Raw genomic sequence first — 16212 nt, forward strand, 5'->3', positions numbered from 1 at the left:
CGGAGCTGCGTGGGCCGTGGGCCCGGCCAGCGAGGGGGCCCGTCACGGGGATACAAGCGACGCCCGCCCCCCAACACGGGGGGGGAGGGGCGTGCCGGAAAGGCGGGGAGGGGGGACCCATATCCCGGCCTCCTTCCCCCCAGGCCCCCGGGCTCCCCGCTCCCCGCTCAGCCCGCCCCGGAGCGGATGCGCCGCTTCCCCGCCGCGTTCTCGAACCCGAACGCCGGGGCCGCCGCGTTCCATCCGGCCGGGGGGGCGGGGAACCCGGGGACTCTTATTCTGACAGCGGCCGGGCTCTGCTTAGTCATGGTGACTCCCCGCCCCCCCCCACCCCGCTCCTTCCCCCCCCAGCCCCAGCCTGCGCCATGGAGGAGCCGAGCCGGGACCGGCCGGGACGAACGGGCGGACTAGGAGGGCAGTGGCCGGGGCCATGGCTGGGTTAGTGGACCCCCCCCCCCCGGCGAGAGGGGACCCCCTCTTCCCCGCCCCCCCCGGGCTCATGGGGACCCCCCCAGCCGGGCTCCGGGGCAGGGCATCAGCTGCCCCCCCAGTCTGGAGAGGGGGGAATCCCCCCCGTCTGCACTAGGATCCCCAGCCCCCCCCAGCCTGGCCCCCCCCGGAAATGCCACGGACCCCCCGGGAAATGTGGGGGTAAGACCCCCAAATCCTGAGAGGGGGAGCGAGGGCCTGAGATGAATTTTGGGGGGTCCATTGAGCTGGGAGCGGGAGAAGGAGAAACGGGGGGGGGTCGCGGCCGAACCCCCCCGTCTGGGCCCAGGTGGCGCTTTGTCTCGGTAGCTTTAACCAGCTGTTTGTCGGGGGGGGGGGGGGGTTGGAGTGTATTGGACCGTGTGGGGGAGGGGGTGGATGTGTAGCTCTCACGGGGGGGGGGTGGCGAATGAAGGTCCCTAGATTGGGGGGGATCCCCACCCCCCAGACTATGCCCCCCCGCAGCCTTTCTCGTTACCGCTCCACTGGCCCCCCAGGAGCCTTCGGGTTCCCGGGGGGGGGGGTGCCTGGCTGCTGGGGGATTATTCCTGAATTTGGGGTTAACCCCCCTCTCCCCACATCCGGTAGGGGAAGGTGCCCGAAATACCTACGTGTGGGAGCGGAGCTGGGGGGGGGGATTCGGTGGCTCAGCCCTGCCCCCCTCCGTGCAGGGGCCTTGTTTACAACCCCCCATGCCCAGCTGCCTGGGCAGGTCCGGGGGGGCTGCCCACGCGGGGCGGGGGGGGGGGCGGCGCGGCCTGGTTAATATTTTCCATTTCTGGCTGCATCAGTGACATTGCAACACGCTGCCTTGGTGCTGGGGCTCCCCCTGCCACACGCTGCCCCCCCCCCCCCCCCCCCCCGAATTCCCCGGGCCTGGGTGGGTGCGGGCTGGGTGATGCACCAGGCTGTTGGGGGGTTTGTCCTGGGAGCAGGTAGGGGGCTTCGGGGGTGGGAGCCAGGACTCCTGGGTTCCAGCCCTGGCCCAGGGAGGGGGCTGGGGCCTAGTGGGTTAGAGCAGGGGGTGCTGGGAGTCAGAACTCCTGACCTTTATTCCTGGCTTTGGGCAAACTCCTGCCCCTCTCTGTGCCTCGGTTTCCCCATCTCTATAATGGGGGTCATGGTACTGTGCTAGTTAGTGTGTGAGTGGGGAACAGGGACCTGCACTGCCTGCTGCCCCCTGCTGGATGGCATCAGATTGGCTCAACTGTGTCATAGGCCCCACACTGCTAACACCTAATGGAGATTTCTCTTGAGCTGAAGCATGAGAGGCCTGGTCTCTCCCTGCCAGCGCCCGTGCTGGATGCTCCCCTGGTTTGTGAGCCACGCTGGGCCCCCAGGACAGCAGAGGCTGAGTGGGGTGGACGGGATCCACGTTCCTGTCAGAGCTCTGATGCAGGTGTTCTGCTCCCCTGGGGAGCCGCACACAAAGCAGAATCTAATAGACACCAGGTGCCCAGCATGACCTGTGGTTAGGACACTGGGCTGGGACTCAGGACACTTGGGTTCCATCCCCAGCACTGCCATTGGCCTGCTGGATGAACTTGGGAAGTCACGTCCCCTCTCTGTGCCTCAGTTTACCCTCCCACCTGATGTCTGTCAAGACTGTGAGCTCTTTGGGGCAAGGACTGTCACTCACTTGCAGCCTGGGCAGCACCTGGCACCACGGTGCCGGGGTTTCCAGGTGCTACCATGGTGCACAGACTAGGGCAGAGGTTAGCTGAGACGGGGAAATCCTGCCCTCTGGCCTGGGCTCCGAACCCAAGCGGGCTGCCAATTACCACTGGGCAGATCTGGGGCCGGGAGATGGGACAGACAGAGACCTTGAGAGCAGAAATGATCCTTGTGAGTCAGTGAGGGGGATGCTCAGCGTGTTTGGAGGTGGGCATCATTTGGGGGGGAGGGATAGCTCAGTGGTTTGAGCACTGGCCTGCTAAACCCAGGGTTGTGAGTTCAATCCTTGAGGAGGCCACTTAGGGATCTGGGGCAAAAATTGGTCCTGCTAGTGAAGGCAGGGGGCTGGACTCGATGACCTTTCGAGGTCCCTTCCAGTTCTAGGAGATTGGTATAGCTCCAATTATTACCTATTAGGTGTATTATGGTAGCTCCCAGGTGCCCCCCCAGCCATGGCCAAGGCCGCACGGTGCTAGGAGCTGTATGTTATTAGGTGTATTACGGTAGCTCCCAGCCCCCAGGGTGCTAGGAGCTGTATGTTATTAGGTGTATTACGGTAGCTCCCAGCCCCCAGCGTGCTAGGAGCTGTATGTTATTAGGTGTATTACGGTAGCTCCCAACCCCCACGACGCTAGGTGCTGTACGTTATTAGATGTATTACGGTAGCTCCCAGTCCCACCCCCCCAAGCTGTGTCTCAGGCCCCATGGCGCTAGGTGCAGCCCACCCGATCTGAGTCTAAGCCAAGCAATAGGGGGTCTGGCGTGGGGGGTGGGGTCTGAAGTTACCAGTATTATCTGCAGCCTCCCTAGCCCCGATCCAGCCCCAAACAACCCCCTGTGTTAGCGCTCGGGGCAGGTCCCCTCTGGGCGGTGACTGTGTCAGTGTGACCCCCCCCACCGGGGGGGCCAATCGGAGGGGCTGGCTCTGGGGTCCAGAGTCTGTGTTTAGAGCCCGGCTAGTGGGGAATGAGCTGGGTTCGCTTCCAGTCACTTACAGCTGCACAGAGCTGGGGGGGGGCATGGGGGGCTGCTGGGGGGGGAGCTTCGGCCCTGCAGACCCTTTGCCTGACCCTGCTGGATTGTTGGGGTCCCCGGCTGCACCAGGCGCCCGTGGCCCAGACCTCGCCCCGCGGCCGAGCTGGGCCCTCGTTACCGGTGATTCCTCCTCGTTCATGCTCAGACCCACCACCGCCAAAGCAGCTCCCAAGGGGGAGCCTCGGGGCCCCCCTGGCCTGGCTCGCTGGGGGCTGCGGCTGGCCGTACAGGGATCTGCCCGGTGTGGAGAGAGCCCCTTGGTCCGAGCCGGGCTGGCCCCTGGGCTGAGGGGTGGGGGCCCCGTCTAACCCCGTGTCTCCCTCCCCGTGCAGGTGTGGCATTGCTGTGGTGCCCCAGGGCTCAGTAAGACTCCTGCCGGCGTAGCCCCCCCCAGCTCAGTTGCCCCCTGCGATGTGCCCCCGCCGGCCTCGGTGATGTACGCGCCGGAGTGCAAGGCGGAGGTGACGCCGTCTCACCACGGGCACCGCTCGTTCAGCTACACCCTGGAGGAACACACCAAGCAGGCCTTCGGCATCATGAACCAGCTGCGCCTGAGCCAGCAGCTGTGTGACGTCACCCTGCGGGTGCGCTACCAGGACGCCCCCCCGGCCGACTTCCAGGCCCACAAGGTGGTGCTGGCCTCCTCCAGCCCCGTCTTCAAGGCCATGTTCACCACGGGGCTGCGGGAGCAGGCCATGGAGGTGGTGCCCATCGAGGGCATCCACCCCAAGGTGATGGAGCGGCTCATCGAGTTCGCCTACACGGCCTCCATCTCGGTGGGCGAGAAGTGCGTGGTGCACGTCATGAACGGCGCCGTCATGTACCAGATCGACAGCGTGGTCAAGGCCTGCTGCGACTTCCTGGTGCAGCAGCTGGACCCCAGCAACGCCATCGGCATCGCCAACTTCGCCGAGCAGATCGGCTGCACCGAGCTGCACCAGCGGGCCCGCGAGTACATCTACATGAACTTCGGCGAGGTGAGCGGGCGGGGCCGCGGGGCTGTGGGCTGGGCTGCGTCCCCCGGCTTTCCAGCCCCCTGGCAGGAGCCCCTCGGCCTGCCAGAGCCCCCGGGGGACCCGCTCTTCCCGCAGGCCTGGCCACGCGCCTCACCGCCTCCGAGGCTGAGCCTCTGGGCTCCAGCCCTCCTGCTGCCCGCCCGGAGCTCTGCCCCGTGGGTCCGGCTGAGCCCCATGCCTGGCCCAGCCCTGGCCCCTCTGCAGGGCCCAGCGCGGCTCAGCCGGGACTGGCAGCAGCCCCCGGCCGCGCTCCCCAAGCAGAGACGGGCTCCTTAGCCCCCGGCCCCGGGACGGCCCCCGGTTGGCGCAGAGCAGCGAAGGCTCCGACATGGGCCATGCGGCCGAGCCGGGGCTCCACCCGGCCAAGCTGCCGTGGGTCCGTCTGGGCTGGATCTCCGGCTCTGTCAGGCCCGGTGAGAGCTGCCGAGCCCCTCCGCAGACCCGGCCTCACCCCGGCCTCCCGACAGGGGCCCAGGCATTCAGTCTGGAGCAGCGATTTAACCCCTCAGTAACCCCCGTCCCAAGCCCGAGTCCCTGCACGGCCTGTCAGAATATCAGCGAATTCCCCCTTGGCCACCTCTCTTCCCCTTGGAGGCAGAACGGAGCCGGGTCCCAGTTCTCCCTTTGCCGTCGCCCGGCCCGGCCCGCCCGGCCGCGGGTCCGTAGCCCGGTTCCGAGCAGCGTCACGTCCTGCCTGGGCTCTGGGCCGGGAGATGGCACCGGCAGGGGGGCGCGGGGAGTTCTCCTGCACCACCCCAAAACCTTTGGGTTTGAAACTGGGCTGGGGTCCTGCCAACCTCCCCCCCCTTGTGTAGCTCCCTCGGCTGCAGCCCAGGCCCCCTGACTCCCTGACCAGGCCTCGCTCACCAGCGGCAGCCTCCCAGCTGCTTTACCCTTCTCTGGGGCTTCCCTCAGCCCCGGGCAGGGCAAACCTGCCTGGCCGACCCCCTGCCCGGCCCTGCCTGGGTCTCAGCCACCCCCGGGCTCAGGTCGGCCCCTGCTGGCTGCCTGGGTCCCAGCACCCGGCTCCAGGGAGGTTCCGCCGGAGCGGGTGACTCATCTCCCCGCGGAGCTGGGTGGGGGCCGCCCCGCTGCACGTAGCTGCTTGCTGAGCACCCCCCGCCCATCTCAGCTTCTCGCTCCCTGGCAGGGCTTGGCCCGGCCCTCGGCGCTGCCAGGGAGTGACTCCGTGGGGCTGAGATGGTGGGGACCCCTCGCTCCGCCCGGTGTCCGCTGGGGCAAACGGCTTCAGGTGTGAATCCTGCCCCGGTCTCGGCCCTTCGGCCTCCAGCGGGGTTTGCAAGGCTCCTGTGTGTCCCAGAATCTCCCCCCTGCCGCTCCACAAGAGTCGAGCCCAGGCGCGTTCAGCAGGAGCTGCCCGGGCGGGGAGCCCGTCGGCCAGCGCCCCGGGGCCCAGCTGGGTGGCTGCCTTGCTCCGAACGCTCCGTCCCGCGGGTCCCTGGGGGGGCTGGGCAGCCCTGGGGTGCCGGACACACCCCTGTTCTCACGCCCCGGGCCCCCTGCCCGCGTGCGCCCTGCTGCCCTGCGGGGGGCTGCTGCTCCCTCCATGCTGGGTTTATCCAAATCTCCCTGGGCCAGGCCCCAGGCTTCAGCCACGGCCCTTGGGGGTTCTTCATCCCCAGACCCCTGCCGGCCTCCCCTGTGCAGCTCCGTCGGCTTCCGGGCCCCGAGCCCTAGCCAGCGTGTGGGGCCGGGTCTCCTCCAACCCAGCCGGGTCCCACAAACGCCCCCCAGCCCCACCCCCACGCAGGGCTCACCCGGGTCTTTGCACACCCCGAGCCCAGGGATCAGGTCGGGGGCGTCTCTGGGAACTGGTCATAGGCCCCACTAAGGGGGTTGGGCCGTGGGGTGAGCGAGGCTGCAGCTGCGGGGGGGGCTGCAAAGGGACCCCCTGAGCTGGGCTCTGATGGCAGCCCCCTCTAGTGGCTGCAGCCGGCAGTAGCAGTTCTGGCTGCCCCCTGCGCCCCCCAGTCACGGCCTCTCCCCCCAGGTGGTCAAGCAGGAGGAGTTCTTCAACCTCTCGCACTGCCAGCTGGTGACGCTGATCAGCCGGGACGAGCTGAACGTGCGCTGCGAGTCCGAGGTCTTCCACGCCTGCATCAACTGGGTGCAGTACGACTGCGCCAGCCGGCGGCTCTACGTGCAGGCCCTGCTGCAGGCCGTGCGCTGCCACTCGCTCACCCCCCACTTCCTGCAGACCCAGCTGCAGAAGTGCGAGCTCCTGCAGGCGGACGCCCGCTGCAAGGACTACCTGGCGCAGATCTTCCAGGAGCTCACCCTGCACAAGCCCACCAAGGGCATGGCCACGCGCGCCCCCAAGGTGGGCCAGCTCATCTACACGGCCGGCGGCTACTTCCGCCAGTCGCTCAGCTACCTGGAGGCCTACAACCCCTGCGACGGCGCCTGGCTGCGGCTGGCCGACCTGCAGGTGCCCCGCAGCGGGCTGGCCGGCTGCGTGGTCGGGGGGCTGCTCTACGCCGTCGGGGGGCGGAACAACTCGCCCGACGGCAACATGGACTCCAACGCCCTCGACTGCTACAACCCCATGACCAACCAGTGGTCGCCCTGCGCCCCCATGAGCGTCCCCCGCAACCGCATCGGCGTGGGCGTCATCGACGGCCTGATCTACGCCGTGGGCGGCTCGCACGGCTGCATCCACCACAACAGCGTGGAGAGGTGACGTGGTGCCTGGGCGATCGGGCCCCGCCCCAAGCCAGTGACAGAGGCCAGGATGGGGACCCAGGCGTCCCAGGCCCCCCCCAAGCCAGTGACAGAGGCCAGGATGGGGACCCAGGCGTCCCGGGCTCCCCCCAAGCCAGTGACAGAGGCCAGGATGGGAACCCAGGCGTCCCGGGCTCCCCCCAAGCCAGTGACAGAGGCCAGGATGGGGACCCAGGCGTCCCGGGCTCCCCCCAAGCCAGTGACAGAGGCCAGGATGGGGACCCAGGCGTCCTGCCCCCCTCCCAAGCCAGTGACAGAGGCCAGGATGGGGACCCAGGCGTCCCAGGCCCCCCCCCAAGCCAGTGACAGAGGCCAGGATGGGGACCCAGGCGTCCCGGGCTCCCCACAAGCCAGTGACAGAGGCCAGGATGGGAACCCAGGCGTCCTGCCCCCCTCCCAAGCCAGTGACAGAGGCTAGGATGGGGACCCAGGCGTCCTGCCCCCCCCAAGCCAGTGACAGAGGCCAGGATGGGGGCCCAGGCGTGCCGGCGGCCCCCCCCCCCCAAGCCAGTGACAGAGCCCAGGATGGGGACCCAGGCGTCCCGGGCTCCCCCCAAGCCAGTGACAGAGCCCAGGATGGGAACCCAGGCGTCCTGCCCCCCTCCCAAGCCAGTGACAGAGGCCAGGATGGGGACCCAGGCGTCCCGGGCTCCCCACAAGCCAGTGACAGAGGCCAGGATGGGGACCCAGGTGTCCCGGGCTCCCCACAAGCCAGTGACAGAGGCCAGAATGGGGACCCAGGCGTCCTGCCCCCCCCCCAAGCCAGTGACAGAGGCCAGGATTGGGACCCAGGCGTCCCGGGCACCCCACAAGTCAGTGACGGAGCCCAGGATGGGAACCCAGGCGTCCTGGGCCCCCCACAAGCCAGTGACGGAGCCCAGGATTGGGACCCAGGCGTCCCAGGCACCCCACAAGTCAGTGACGGAGCCCAGGATGGGAACCCAGGCGTCCTGAGCCCCCCACAAGCCAGTGACGGAGCCCAGGATTGGGACCCAGGCGTCCCAGGCACCCCACAAGTCAGTGACGGAGCCCAGGATGGGAACCCAGGCGTCCTGGGCCCCCCACAAGCCAGTGACGGAGCCCAGGATTGGGACCCAGGCGTCCCAGGCACCCCACAAGTCAGTGACGGAGCCCAGGATGGGAACCCAGGCGTCCTGGGCCCCCCACAAGCCAGTGACGGAGCCCAGGATTGGGACCCAGGCGTCCCAGGCACCCCACAAGTCAGTGACGGAGTCCAGGATGGGGACCCAGGAGTCCTGGGCCCCATGAACCAGGGGCAGGACCCAGGCGTCCATGGCGCTGGCGCCTCGGGAGAGTCCCTGCCGCAGCCTAGCCAAAGGCTGGCCGAGGACCAGAGGCACCCAGAGGGGACGGGACTTGGCCAGGGTCTTCCCCCAGGGCAGTGGCACAGCATCCCAGCCCCGCCCCCCCCCCCGGCCCCTTGGCTCGGGAGCAGGGAGCTTTGCCTGGTCCGTGCCGCTCCCCGTGCACCCCTCCGGCCGGTGGCCTGCCCTGGTGCCTGACGGTGCCCTCTGGCCCTGCAGGTATGAGCCGGAGCGGGACGAGTGGCAGCTCGTGGCGCCCATGCTGACACGCAGGATCGGCGTGGGGGTGGCCGTGCTGAACCGCCTCCTCTACGCCGTGGGCGGCTTTGACGGCACCAGCCGGCTCAGCTCGGCCGAGTGCTACTACCCGGAGCGGGACGAGTGGCGCATGATCGCCCCCATGCAGACCATCCGGAGCGGAGCGGGTAAGCGAGGGGACAGGGGCTTTCTGCTGGCGGGGGGGGGGGGGAAAGCGCCCTGCCCCTGCCCCAGGCAGGCCGTGGGGGCTGGGCACCGGCTCTCCCCAGGCCTGGCAGCCCTGCAGGGGTGGGGCCGGGTCTCAGGGCCCCTGAGCAGATGCCAGAGCTGGGCCTAAGCCAGCCGCTGCTGCCTGTGCAGCTTGAGGGGGGTGTTGGTCCCTGCCCCCCCAGCGTTGGCTGGGATCGGGGCGTGCTGCCCCCACCCCCGCCCACCCTGCCGCTCCGTGTTCCCACAGGCGTCTGTGCCCTCAACAACTGCATCTACGCCATGGGGGGCTACGACGGCACGGACCAGCTGCACAGCGTGGAGCGCTACGACGTGGAGACGGACACCTGGGCCTCCGCCGCCCCCATGGGGCACCGGCGCAGTGCGCTGGGCGTCACTGTGCACCAGGGCAAGATCTACGTGCTGGGTGAGTGGGGGGCCCTGGCTCCGGCTGGGGCAGGGCAGCGGGAACCGAGTGATGGCAACAGCCTCTCCCTCCCGCAGGCGGCTACGACGGGCACACCTTCCTGGACAGCGTGGAGTGCTACGACCCCGCCAGCGACACGTGGGCGGAGGTGACGCGCATGACGTCCGGGCGCAGCGGGGTGGGCGTGGCCATCACCATGGAGCCGTGCCGCAAGCAGGTGGACCAGCAGCTCGACTGCTGCTAGCGCTGCGCCCAGCTGGGGCGGCTCCTCACCCCCCAGCGCAGGGGTCAGTGTTAACCAGCCGGGCCGGGCAGCCCCTGCTGCTGCTCCCACTCCAGGGGGGAAGCGTTTTGCCAAGTGCCAAGCGGGGTGGGGGCAGGGAAGTGCTGCCCCCCTCCCAGCAGTGCACCCCCCTCCCCACCCACCCTTTAGTTCGGAGATGGGAACGTGGGGTCTTCCCAGCCCCCTCCCTCCTCGGGAGGAGCCTGTGCGAGGTGGCCAAGGAGCGCGGCGGAGTCTCTGGCTCCCGGGCCAGGCAGGGCGGCTCAGCTCAGCTCGGCTCCCCGGGCCATGGCAGCTGGGCCAGGCCCCGGGGACGGGGGCACGTTCTCCCCCAGGGCTCTGGGAGCAAACGGACGAGCAGCCCCAGCAGGGTTGGCAGCAGCTGCAGTTACGGACCAGCCGAGTGTCTCTTACCAGTCCTGCTCCAGCCCAAGCTGGGCCCTGGGTTTTAATGATTTCAAACGCTGATTGTTACAGGAATAAAAAATCCCTTTGTGATTAGCCCGGGGTCCAGCCTTCCTCCCTCCTGCGGGCGAGGCCCGAGCCGGCCTCAGTCGCCCGCCCCCCCGCCCGCATGCAGCCAGACGGGCTGGCTTGGGGCCGCGTCACCAGGCCGTGTCCACCAGGCTCCACAGGTAGTCGCTGATGAAGCACCGGGAGAGCTGGCTGCTGTCCAGGCTGATGGGCTGAGCGATGGCTGGGCCATGATGGACTGGGGGGAGGCGGGTAAGGAAACAGACGCGGCTGCTAGCCAGGGGGTGCCCCCCCCCAAAGGATACTGCCTTTGATGTGCGGGTGTCCCACCCCCCAAAGGATACTGCCTTTGATCTGCGGGTGCCCCCCCAAAGGACACTGCCTTTGATGTGCGGGTGTCCCCTCCCCCCCCCAAAGGATACTGCCTTTGATGTGCGGGTGCCCCCCCCCCCCAAAGGATACTGCCTTTGATGTGCGGGTGCCCCCCCCAAAGGATACTGCCTTTGATGTGCGGGTGCCCCCCCCAAAGGATACTGCCTTTGATCTGCGGGTGTCCCCTCCCCCCCCCAAAGGATACTGCCTTTGATCTGCGGGTGTCCCCTCTCCCCCCCCCAAGGACACTGCCTTTGATCTGCGGGTGTCCCCTCGCCCCCCCCCAAGGATACTGCCTTTGATCTGCGGGTGTCCCCTCGCCCCCCCCCAAAGGATACTGCCTTTGATGTGCGGGTGCCCCCTCCCCCCCCAAAGGATACTGCCTTTGATGTGCGGGTGCCCCCTCCCCCCCCAAAGGATACTGCCTTTGATGTGCGGGTGCTCACACTCGTAGTCCCAGTCGATCCGGCTGATCTTGTAATAAAGCTGCGCGATGTACCTGTGGGATGCAGCTGTTAGCACCTGGCCCTGCCGGCCCGGCCCAGCACGTGGCCTTTGGTCCCAGGCGGGATCCTGTTTGGGTGGGGCTCAGGCCCGGCGGGGGAGCCAGGCCCTTGAAGGGATCCCCTGGAGCAGCTGGCTGCGCTGTGCCTGCCTGCGAACCCCAAGCCCCAGAGCGATATTCCAGCCCGTTACCCACGGCCGGCAGCACAGCTCAGAGCCCCGGGCTCGGCCGGCAGGGCCCTGGCACCTCCCGCCCCGCCCCGCGCTCACGTTGCAGAATTGACCATGCCAGCGTCGTCCTCCATGTCGTCCTGCAGGCGTCCGAGCTCGGCCCTCAGCTCCTCCAGCTCCCTCCGCAGGGCAGTATGGCAGGCAGTGAAGGAAGTGTGGCTCTGACTGCTTCCCCTCCCTGCCCCCCGAACCGGGTGCCCGGCTAGGCCCACCCGCCCTGGGAGATGCCCGGGCCTGGGGCTGAGCGCGCTGGGTCTGCCGAGCTGCAGGCAGCAGCTGAGCGAGCCGGGGCTCCCGGCAGGAAGGATATCTGCTGTCAGCCCTCAGGCTGGCGTCGTCCGCCCTGGCTCTCCGCAGCGCCTCTTCCGTCGCCCGCACCGTCTGCAGGCTGCTCTGCAGCTCCTCTTCCCCCGCCAGGAGCTTCTGCGCCACCGTCTCCTCCGTGGCGAGGAGATCTGCAGGGGGGAGGCAGCCTTCGTACCGCAGCCCCTGCTAGGGGCGCCACACGGGGAGGGGGCCGACTGGCGCCGAGTGACCCCAGCCAAGCCACACGGCTCCCTCCCCCCGCGTCCCTGCAGGGGGGGTCAGTGGGTCCCGCCTGGCGCTGGGCCCCCCCATGGTTCGAGGCCTGCAGGCCTCGGGCTGGGTTTCAGCCAAGCTAGGACCGTACCCCAGGGAGCCGCCTGGCCGGCAGCACCCCCCCCTCTGGGGAGAGGGCCTGAGTTAACTGCAGTGGGGCCACACCCCACACGGCTCCCGAGGGGCAGCACCTACCTTTAACCAGCTGCGCCGCCGTCAGCTGCGTATCCAGGAGCTTGTCAAACATCGTCTCCTGCTTGTCCAGGCTTCTCTTCAGCAGGTTCCCAGCCCCACCTGCTGCCAGCAGCTTCAGCAGCTCCTTGCTCACCTCCTCCATCTCCTGCATCTGTTCGTTCATCATGGCCGTGGGCGGTCGCTCCCCGCACTCAGAGGCGCTGCGGTAAAAGAGCCGGGTGTGAGACCCTGCACATCTTCCAGTCCCATCCTGTTCCTTTACCCACAGCCCCATCAGGCCTGAGCCACGAGGCAGCTCCGGTCAGGGCCCCACAGATGGCAGAGGTGGAAAAGGCCTCCAGGGTGGGATGCAGCATCCCCCTACCAAGGGTCTCTCTAGGGCCACGATGAATCACTGTGGAGAGGGCTTCACTCCCCCCAGCTGCTCGCTGCCCCGCGGTCTCCCAGGGCTCGGCTTTACGGCCATGTGAATGCAAGTCAGCACCTAAGAGCGGCCAGACTGGGTCAGGCTAACGGTCCAGCCTGTCTCTGGCAGCGGCCGGCGGCAGGTGCTTCAGCAGCAATTATCCAGTGAGCCACCCCTTGCTGACCAGGCCCCGATTCTGGCAGGCAGAGGGTTAGGGATACTCAGAGCAGGGAGCTGTGTCCCTGCCATCCTGGCTGACAGCCATTGAGGCACCCAGCCTCCAGGAACTGAGCTAACACTGTTCGGAACCACGTTATACTTTTGGCCTTCACAACATCCCCTGGCAGTGAGTTCCGCAGGTTGACTGTGTGTTCTGTGAAGTGGAACTTCCTTAGGCTTGTTGCCTGTTAGTTTCATTGGGTGACCCTAGTTCTTGAAGGGGTAAATAACACTTCCTGGTTCACTCTCCCTGTACCATGTGATTTTACAGCCCTCTCGCAGATCCCCCCAAGCTGAGCAGTCCCAGCCTGGCTAATCTCTCCACATGGCAGCTGCTCCGTCCCCCTCATCATTTCTGTTGCTCTTCTCTGCATCTTTTCCAATTCTGTCATCTCTTTTTTGGGATGGGGCGACCGCATCTGCAGGCAGGATTCAAGGTGTGGGCATCCCAGGGATTTATATAGAGGCAACAGGATATTTTCTGTCTTATTATCTCTCCCGTTCCTAACGTCCCGTTCGCTTTTCGACGGCTGCTGCCCACTGAGCGGATGAGCAGTACCAGCTAATTTAGACCCCTTCATTTGGTAGGTAGAGTTGGGATGATGTTTTCCACTGTGCATTGCTTTGCACTTACCAACACTGAATTTCATTGGCCGTTGTGTTGTCCAGTCACCGATTTGTCAGATCCCTTTGTAGCTCTTCTGTCTGCCTGGGACTTAACTATCTTGAGTAGTTTTGTATCATCTGCAAATGTTGCCACCTCGCTGTTCACCCCTTTTCCAGACCATTTCTGAATATGTTGAACTGCCCTGGGCCCAGTACAGACCCCTGGGGGACACAATTATTTACCTCTCTCCATTCTGAAAACCAGCCAGTTATTCCTACGCTAGTTCCTCTCTTTAACCAGTTACTGATCCAGGAGGGAACCTTCCCTCTTGTCCCATGGCTGCTCACTTTGCTTCAGAGCCTTTGTTGAGGGACCTTGTCAAAGGCTTTCGGAAAGTCCAGGTACACTATAGCCGCCGGATCACCATTGTCCGCATCTTTGTTGAGCTCCCCAGAGAATTCCAGCAGCGGGGGAGGCACCATGCTTCCGCTTTCCAAAAGCCCTGCTGACTTCCCCCCACAAATCAGGCTCATCTGTGTGTCTGACCAGTCTCCTCTTCATCGGCCTGGGGCTGAAGTTAAGCTAACTGGCCTGGAATTGCCAGGCTCCTTTAAAATCAGCATCACCGTAGCTACCCACCAGGGAGCTGGGCCCGAGGCGGATCTCAGCCAGAGGTTACACACCACAGTTAGTTCTGCAATTTCATATGTGAATTGCTGCAGGACGCTTGGGTCAAACCGTCTGATCCTGGTGACTTATTGCTGTTTAATTTATCAGTTTGTTCCCAAACCTCCTCTCCTGACAGCTCAATCTGGGCCTAGAAGGACCAGCTTGGGGGTGAGCTCTCAGCCAGCCCCAAACACCCGAGTGCAGCGTGCTGGGAGCTGGGGCCTGCCAGGCGAACAGGCCCGACCAGGTCTCCCACCATTCCTGCTGCACTGGGCGCCGGGGGACGTGCGCCTGGCAGCCCGAGCGCCTCCCGGGGGACGCGGGGCCCGCGGAGCCGCATGCTGCTGACTGGAGATCACCCCGGCTAGGGCTGCAGTGCACGTGCAGCGCCGAGCACCTCCCGGGGGACGCGGGGCCCGTGGAGCCGCATGCTGCTGACTGGAGATCACCCCGGCTAGGGCTGCAGTGCACGTGCAGCGCCGAGCGCCTCCCGGGGGACGCGGGGCCCGTGGAGCCGCATGCTGCTGACTGGAGATCACCCCGGCAGTGGCTGCCCTGCACGCGCAGCGCCGAGCACCGGGGCACCTCGGGCTGGGGCTGAGCAGCTCCGCGGAGAAGCGCGACCCGCGGCCCCAGGACGGTCAGCGCGCGAGGGAGGGAGGGAGGGAGCAGGGGGGCTCCGGCCGCAGCGCTGCCCAAGGCCCGAGCGGGGCCGGCGGGGGGGGGGGGGGCCGAGCCCCGGGTCTCGCCTGCGCGAAGGTGCCCGCGGCCGCTTCAAATCGAGCCGCTCCCAGGGGCTGCCCCCCCCCGGCTCCCGGCCCATCTCCCGGCCCCCTCCCGGCTCCCGGCCCATCTCCCGCCCCCCCGGCTCCCGGCCCCTCTCCCGGCCCCCCCGGCTCCCGGCCCCCCGCTCCCGGCCAGGCGGCGGCGGCGGAGCCTTCGGGGCGCCTGAGCCCGGCGGGTCCCTGGGCGGCCCGGACCGGACCCGGCCCCGGCCTGAGCCCGCAGCGCGGAGCCCCGGTGGGGGGGGCTGAGCCCGCGGGGGGCCCCGAGGAGCGAGTCGGAGTCACGGGCGGGCTCCCTGCGGGGGGGGTTGTGGGGGAGGGGGCGGGGCTAAGGCCGGGGCGCGGGGGGGCTGCGGGAGGGGGCGGGGCTAAGCTCGGGGCAGGGGGGGGGGTCCGGGCCCCGCGCTCACCTCCAGCCGCTCGTCCGGTCGCTCTGGCGAGGAGGCGGGAACTAGACACCCCCGCCCCGCCCCCCCAGCGCCTGGCCATTGGCCTCCGCGGCCGCCGCTCGACGGGGATTGGCCGCCCCGCCTCGCCCAATCGGAGCCCGCCCGCCCGGCTCGCGCCGCTTTTGAAAAAAACGACCGAGGGAGGCGGGGGTTGGCGGCTTCACGCACGCGCAGTAGGAGGGGACCATTAACCCCGCCCCTGCCCATTGCGCATGCGCTCCTTCCTGCTGTCCCCGCGCGGAGCGGTTTTCACCCGAGCTGCCACCAGGGGGCGGCAGAGAACACGGCGCAGCGCGGGGGCGGGGCCTATGGCAGAGCCACGTGGCCAGGCCCTGCAAGAGACCACGTGGCTCGCCCGGGGGGGGGGTGAGGCCAGTGGGAGCTGTGACCCTCCCCCGCCCCCCCCCCCAGGCTGGGCCTGGGCCCCTTGGGGCAGAGTCCTGGGGACCCTTGAAGGGCCGTCGCCCCCCAGCAGCCCACGTGGGCCCAGGGGGCAGCTGCCCCCCCCAGCCCCCGGCCGTGGCCTGGGCGGCGTGTGGCCGGGCGGGGGTGGCGCTGCCGGCGGGGCAGGGAGCTCGGCCGTGGCCTGGGCGGTGTGTCGGGGGGTGGCGCCGCCGGCGGGGTAGGGAGCTCGGCCGTGGCCTGGGCAGTGTGTGGCCGGGCGGGGGTTGGTGCCGCCGGCGGGGCAGGGAGCTCGGCCGTGGCCTGGGCGGTGTGTCGGGGGGTGGCGCCGCCGGCCGGGCAGGGAGCTCGGCCGTGGCCTGGGCAGTGTGTGGCCGGGCGGGGGGTGGCGCTGCCGGCGGGGCAGGGAGCTCGGCCGTGGCCTGGGCAGTGTGTGGCCGGGCGGGGCAGGGAGCTCGGCCGTGGCCTGGGCAGTGTGTGGCCGGGCGGGGGGTGGCGCTGCCGGCGGGGCAGGGAGCTCGGCCGTGGCCTGGGCGGCGTGTCGGGGGGTGGCGCCGCCGGCGGGGCAGGGAGCTCGGCCGTGGCCTGGGCAGTGCGCCGGGTTCTGGCGATTCTCACGGCTCCAGCTGCCCCGTGGGCCCGGGCCGGGTCTGGGGCTCGAGGAACAGGCCGTCGTCCAGCTCTGACCCCAGGCCATTGGCAAATACCACCCCCCCCGCCCCAGCACTTTTACAGCCGCTCGTGATTGGAAGCCAATCGCCTGGCGCAGTTTTGAACAGTTGGGGTTGGCGATACTGCGAGGCAGCGAGAGAGACCTGGGGGGACAGGCCTGCAGGACCCCCCCTCCCGCAGAACTGCCCAAGT

The 16212-nt window shown here is 68.2% G+C and overlaps 2 protein-coding genes across 2 annotated transcripts; one reads left to right on the forward strand and one right to left on the reverse strand.

Annotated features, from left to right (window-relative positions):
- Positions 1-324: 324 nt before the first annotated feature.
- Positions 325-9957, forward strand: KEAP1 (kelch like ECH associated protein 1). Its single transcript, XM_044995081.1, has 6 exons — positions 325-438; positions 3531-4175; positions 6226-6911; positions 8501-8706; positions 8997-9173; positions 9251-9957. The coding sequence occupies exons 2-6, from the start codon at positions 3633-3635 to the stop codon at positions 9415-9417; spliced, it is 1779 nt and encodes a 592-aa protein (XP_044851016.1). The 5' UTR covers positions 325-438; positions 3531-3632; the 3' UTR covers positions 9418-9957.
- Positions 9881-15057, reverse strand: SPC24 (SPC24 component of NDC80 kinetochore complex). The gene is made up of 6 exons (XM_044995083.1): positions 14908-15057; positions 11812-12011; positions 11348-11492; positions 11077-11169; positions 10725-10801; positions 9881-10168 (listed from the first exon to the last, which is right to left on the reverse strand). The coding sequence occupies exons 2-6, from the start codon at positions 11975-11977 to the stop codon at positions 10062-10064; spliced, it is 588 nt and encodes a 195-aa protein (XP_044851018.1). The 5' UTR covers positions 11978-12011; positions 14908-15057; the 3' UTR covers positions 9881-10061.
- Between the last annotated feature and the right edge of the window lie 1155 nt (positions 15058-16212).

This window comes from Mauremys mutica, chromosome 20 (genome assembly GCF_020497125.1).
Source record: "Mauremys mutica isolate MM-2020 ecotype Southern chromosome 20, ASM2049712v1, whole genome shotgun sequence".
NCBI classification, from domain to species: domain Eukaryota; kingdom Metazoa; phylum Chordata; order Testudines; family Geoemydidae; genus Mauremys; species Mauremys mutica.

What these genes read in the sequence shown, in the direction of transcription:
- KEAP1 (XM_044995081.1), top strand. Translation starts at nt 3,633, where the DNA reads ATGTACGCGCCGGAGTGCAAGGCGGAGGTGACGCCGTCTCACCACGGG. An exon ending in CACCACAACAGCGTGGAGAG is followed by an intron (nt 6,912 to 8,500) that starts GTGACGTGGTGC and finishes CTGGCCCTGCAG; the next exon opens with GTATGAGCCGGAGCGGGACG. An exon ending in GGGCAAGATCTACGTGCTGG is followed by an intron (nt 9,174 to 9,250) that starts GTGAGTGGGGGG and finishes TCCCTCCCGCAG; the next exon opens with GCGGCTACGACGGGCACACC.
- SPC24 (XM_044995083.1), bottom strand. Translation starts at nt 11,977, where the DNA reads ATGATGAACGAACAGATGCAGGAGATGGAGGAGGTGAGCAAGGAGCTG. An exon ending in GGCGGCGCAGCTGGTTAAAG is followed by an intron (nt 11,493 to 11,811) that starts GTAGGTGCTGCC and finishes TCCCCCCTGCAG; the next exon opens with ATCTCCTCGCCACGGAGGAG. An exon ending in AGCCTGAGGGCTGACAGCAG is followed by an intron (nt 11,170 to 11,347) that starts ATATCCTTCCTG and finishes TGCCTGCCATAC; the next exon opens with TGCCCTGCGGAGGGAGCTGG.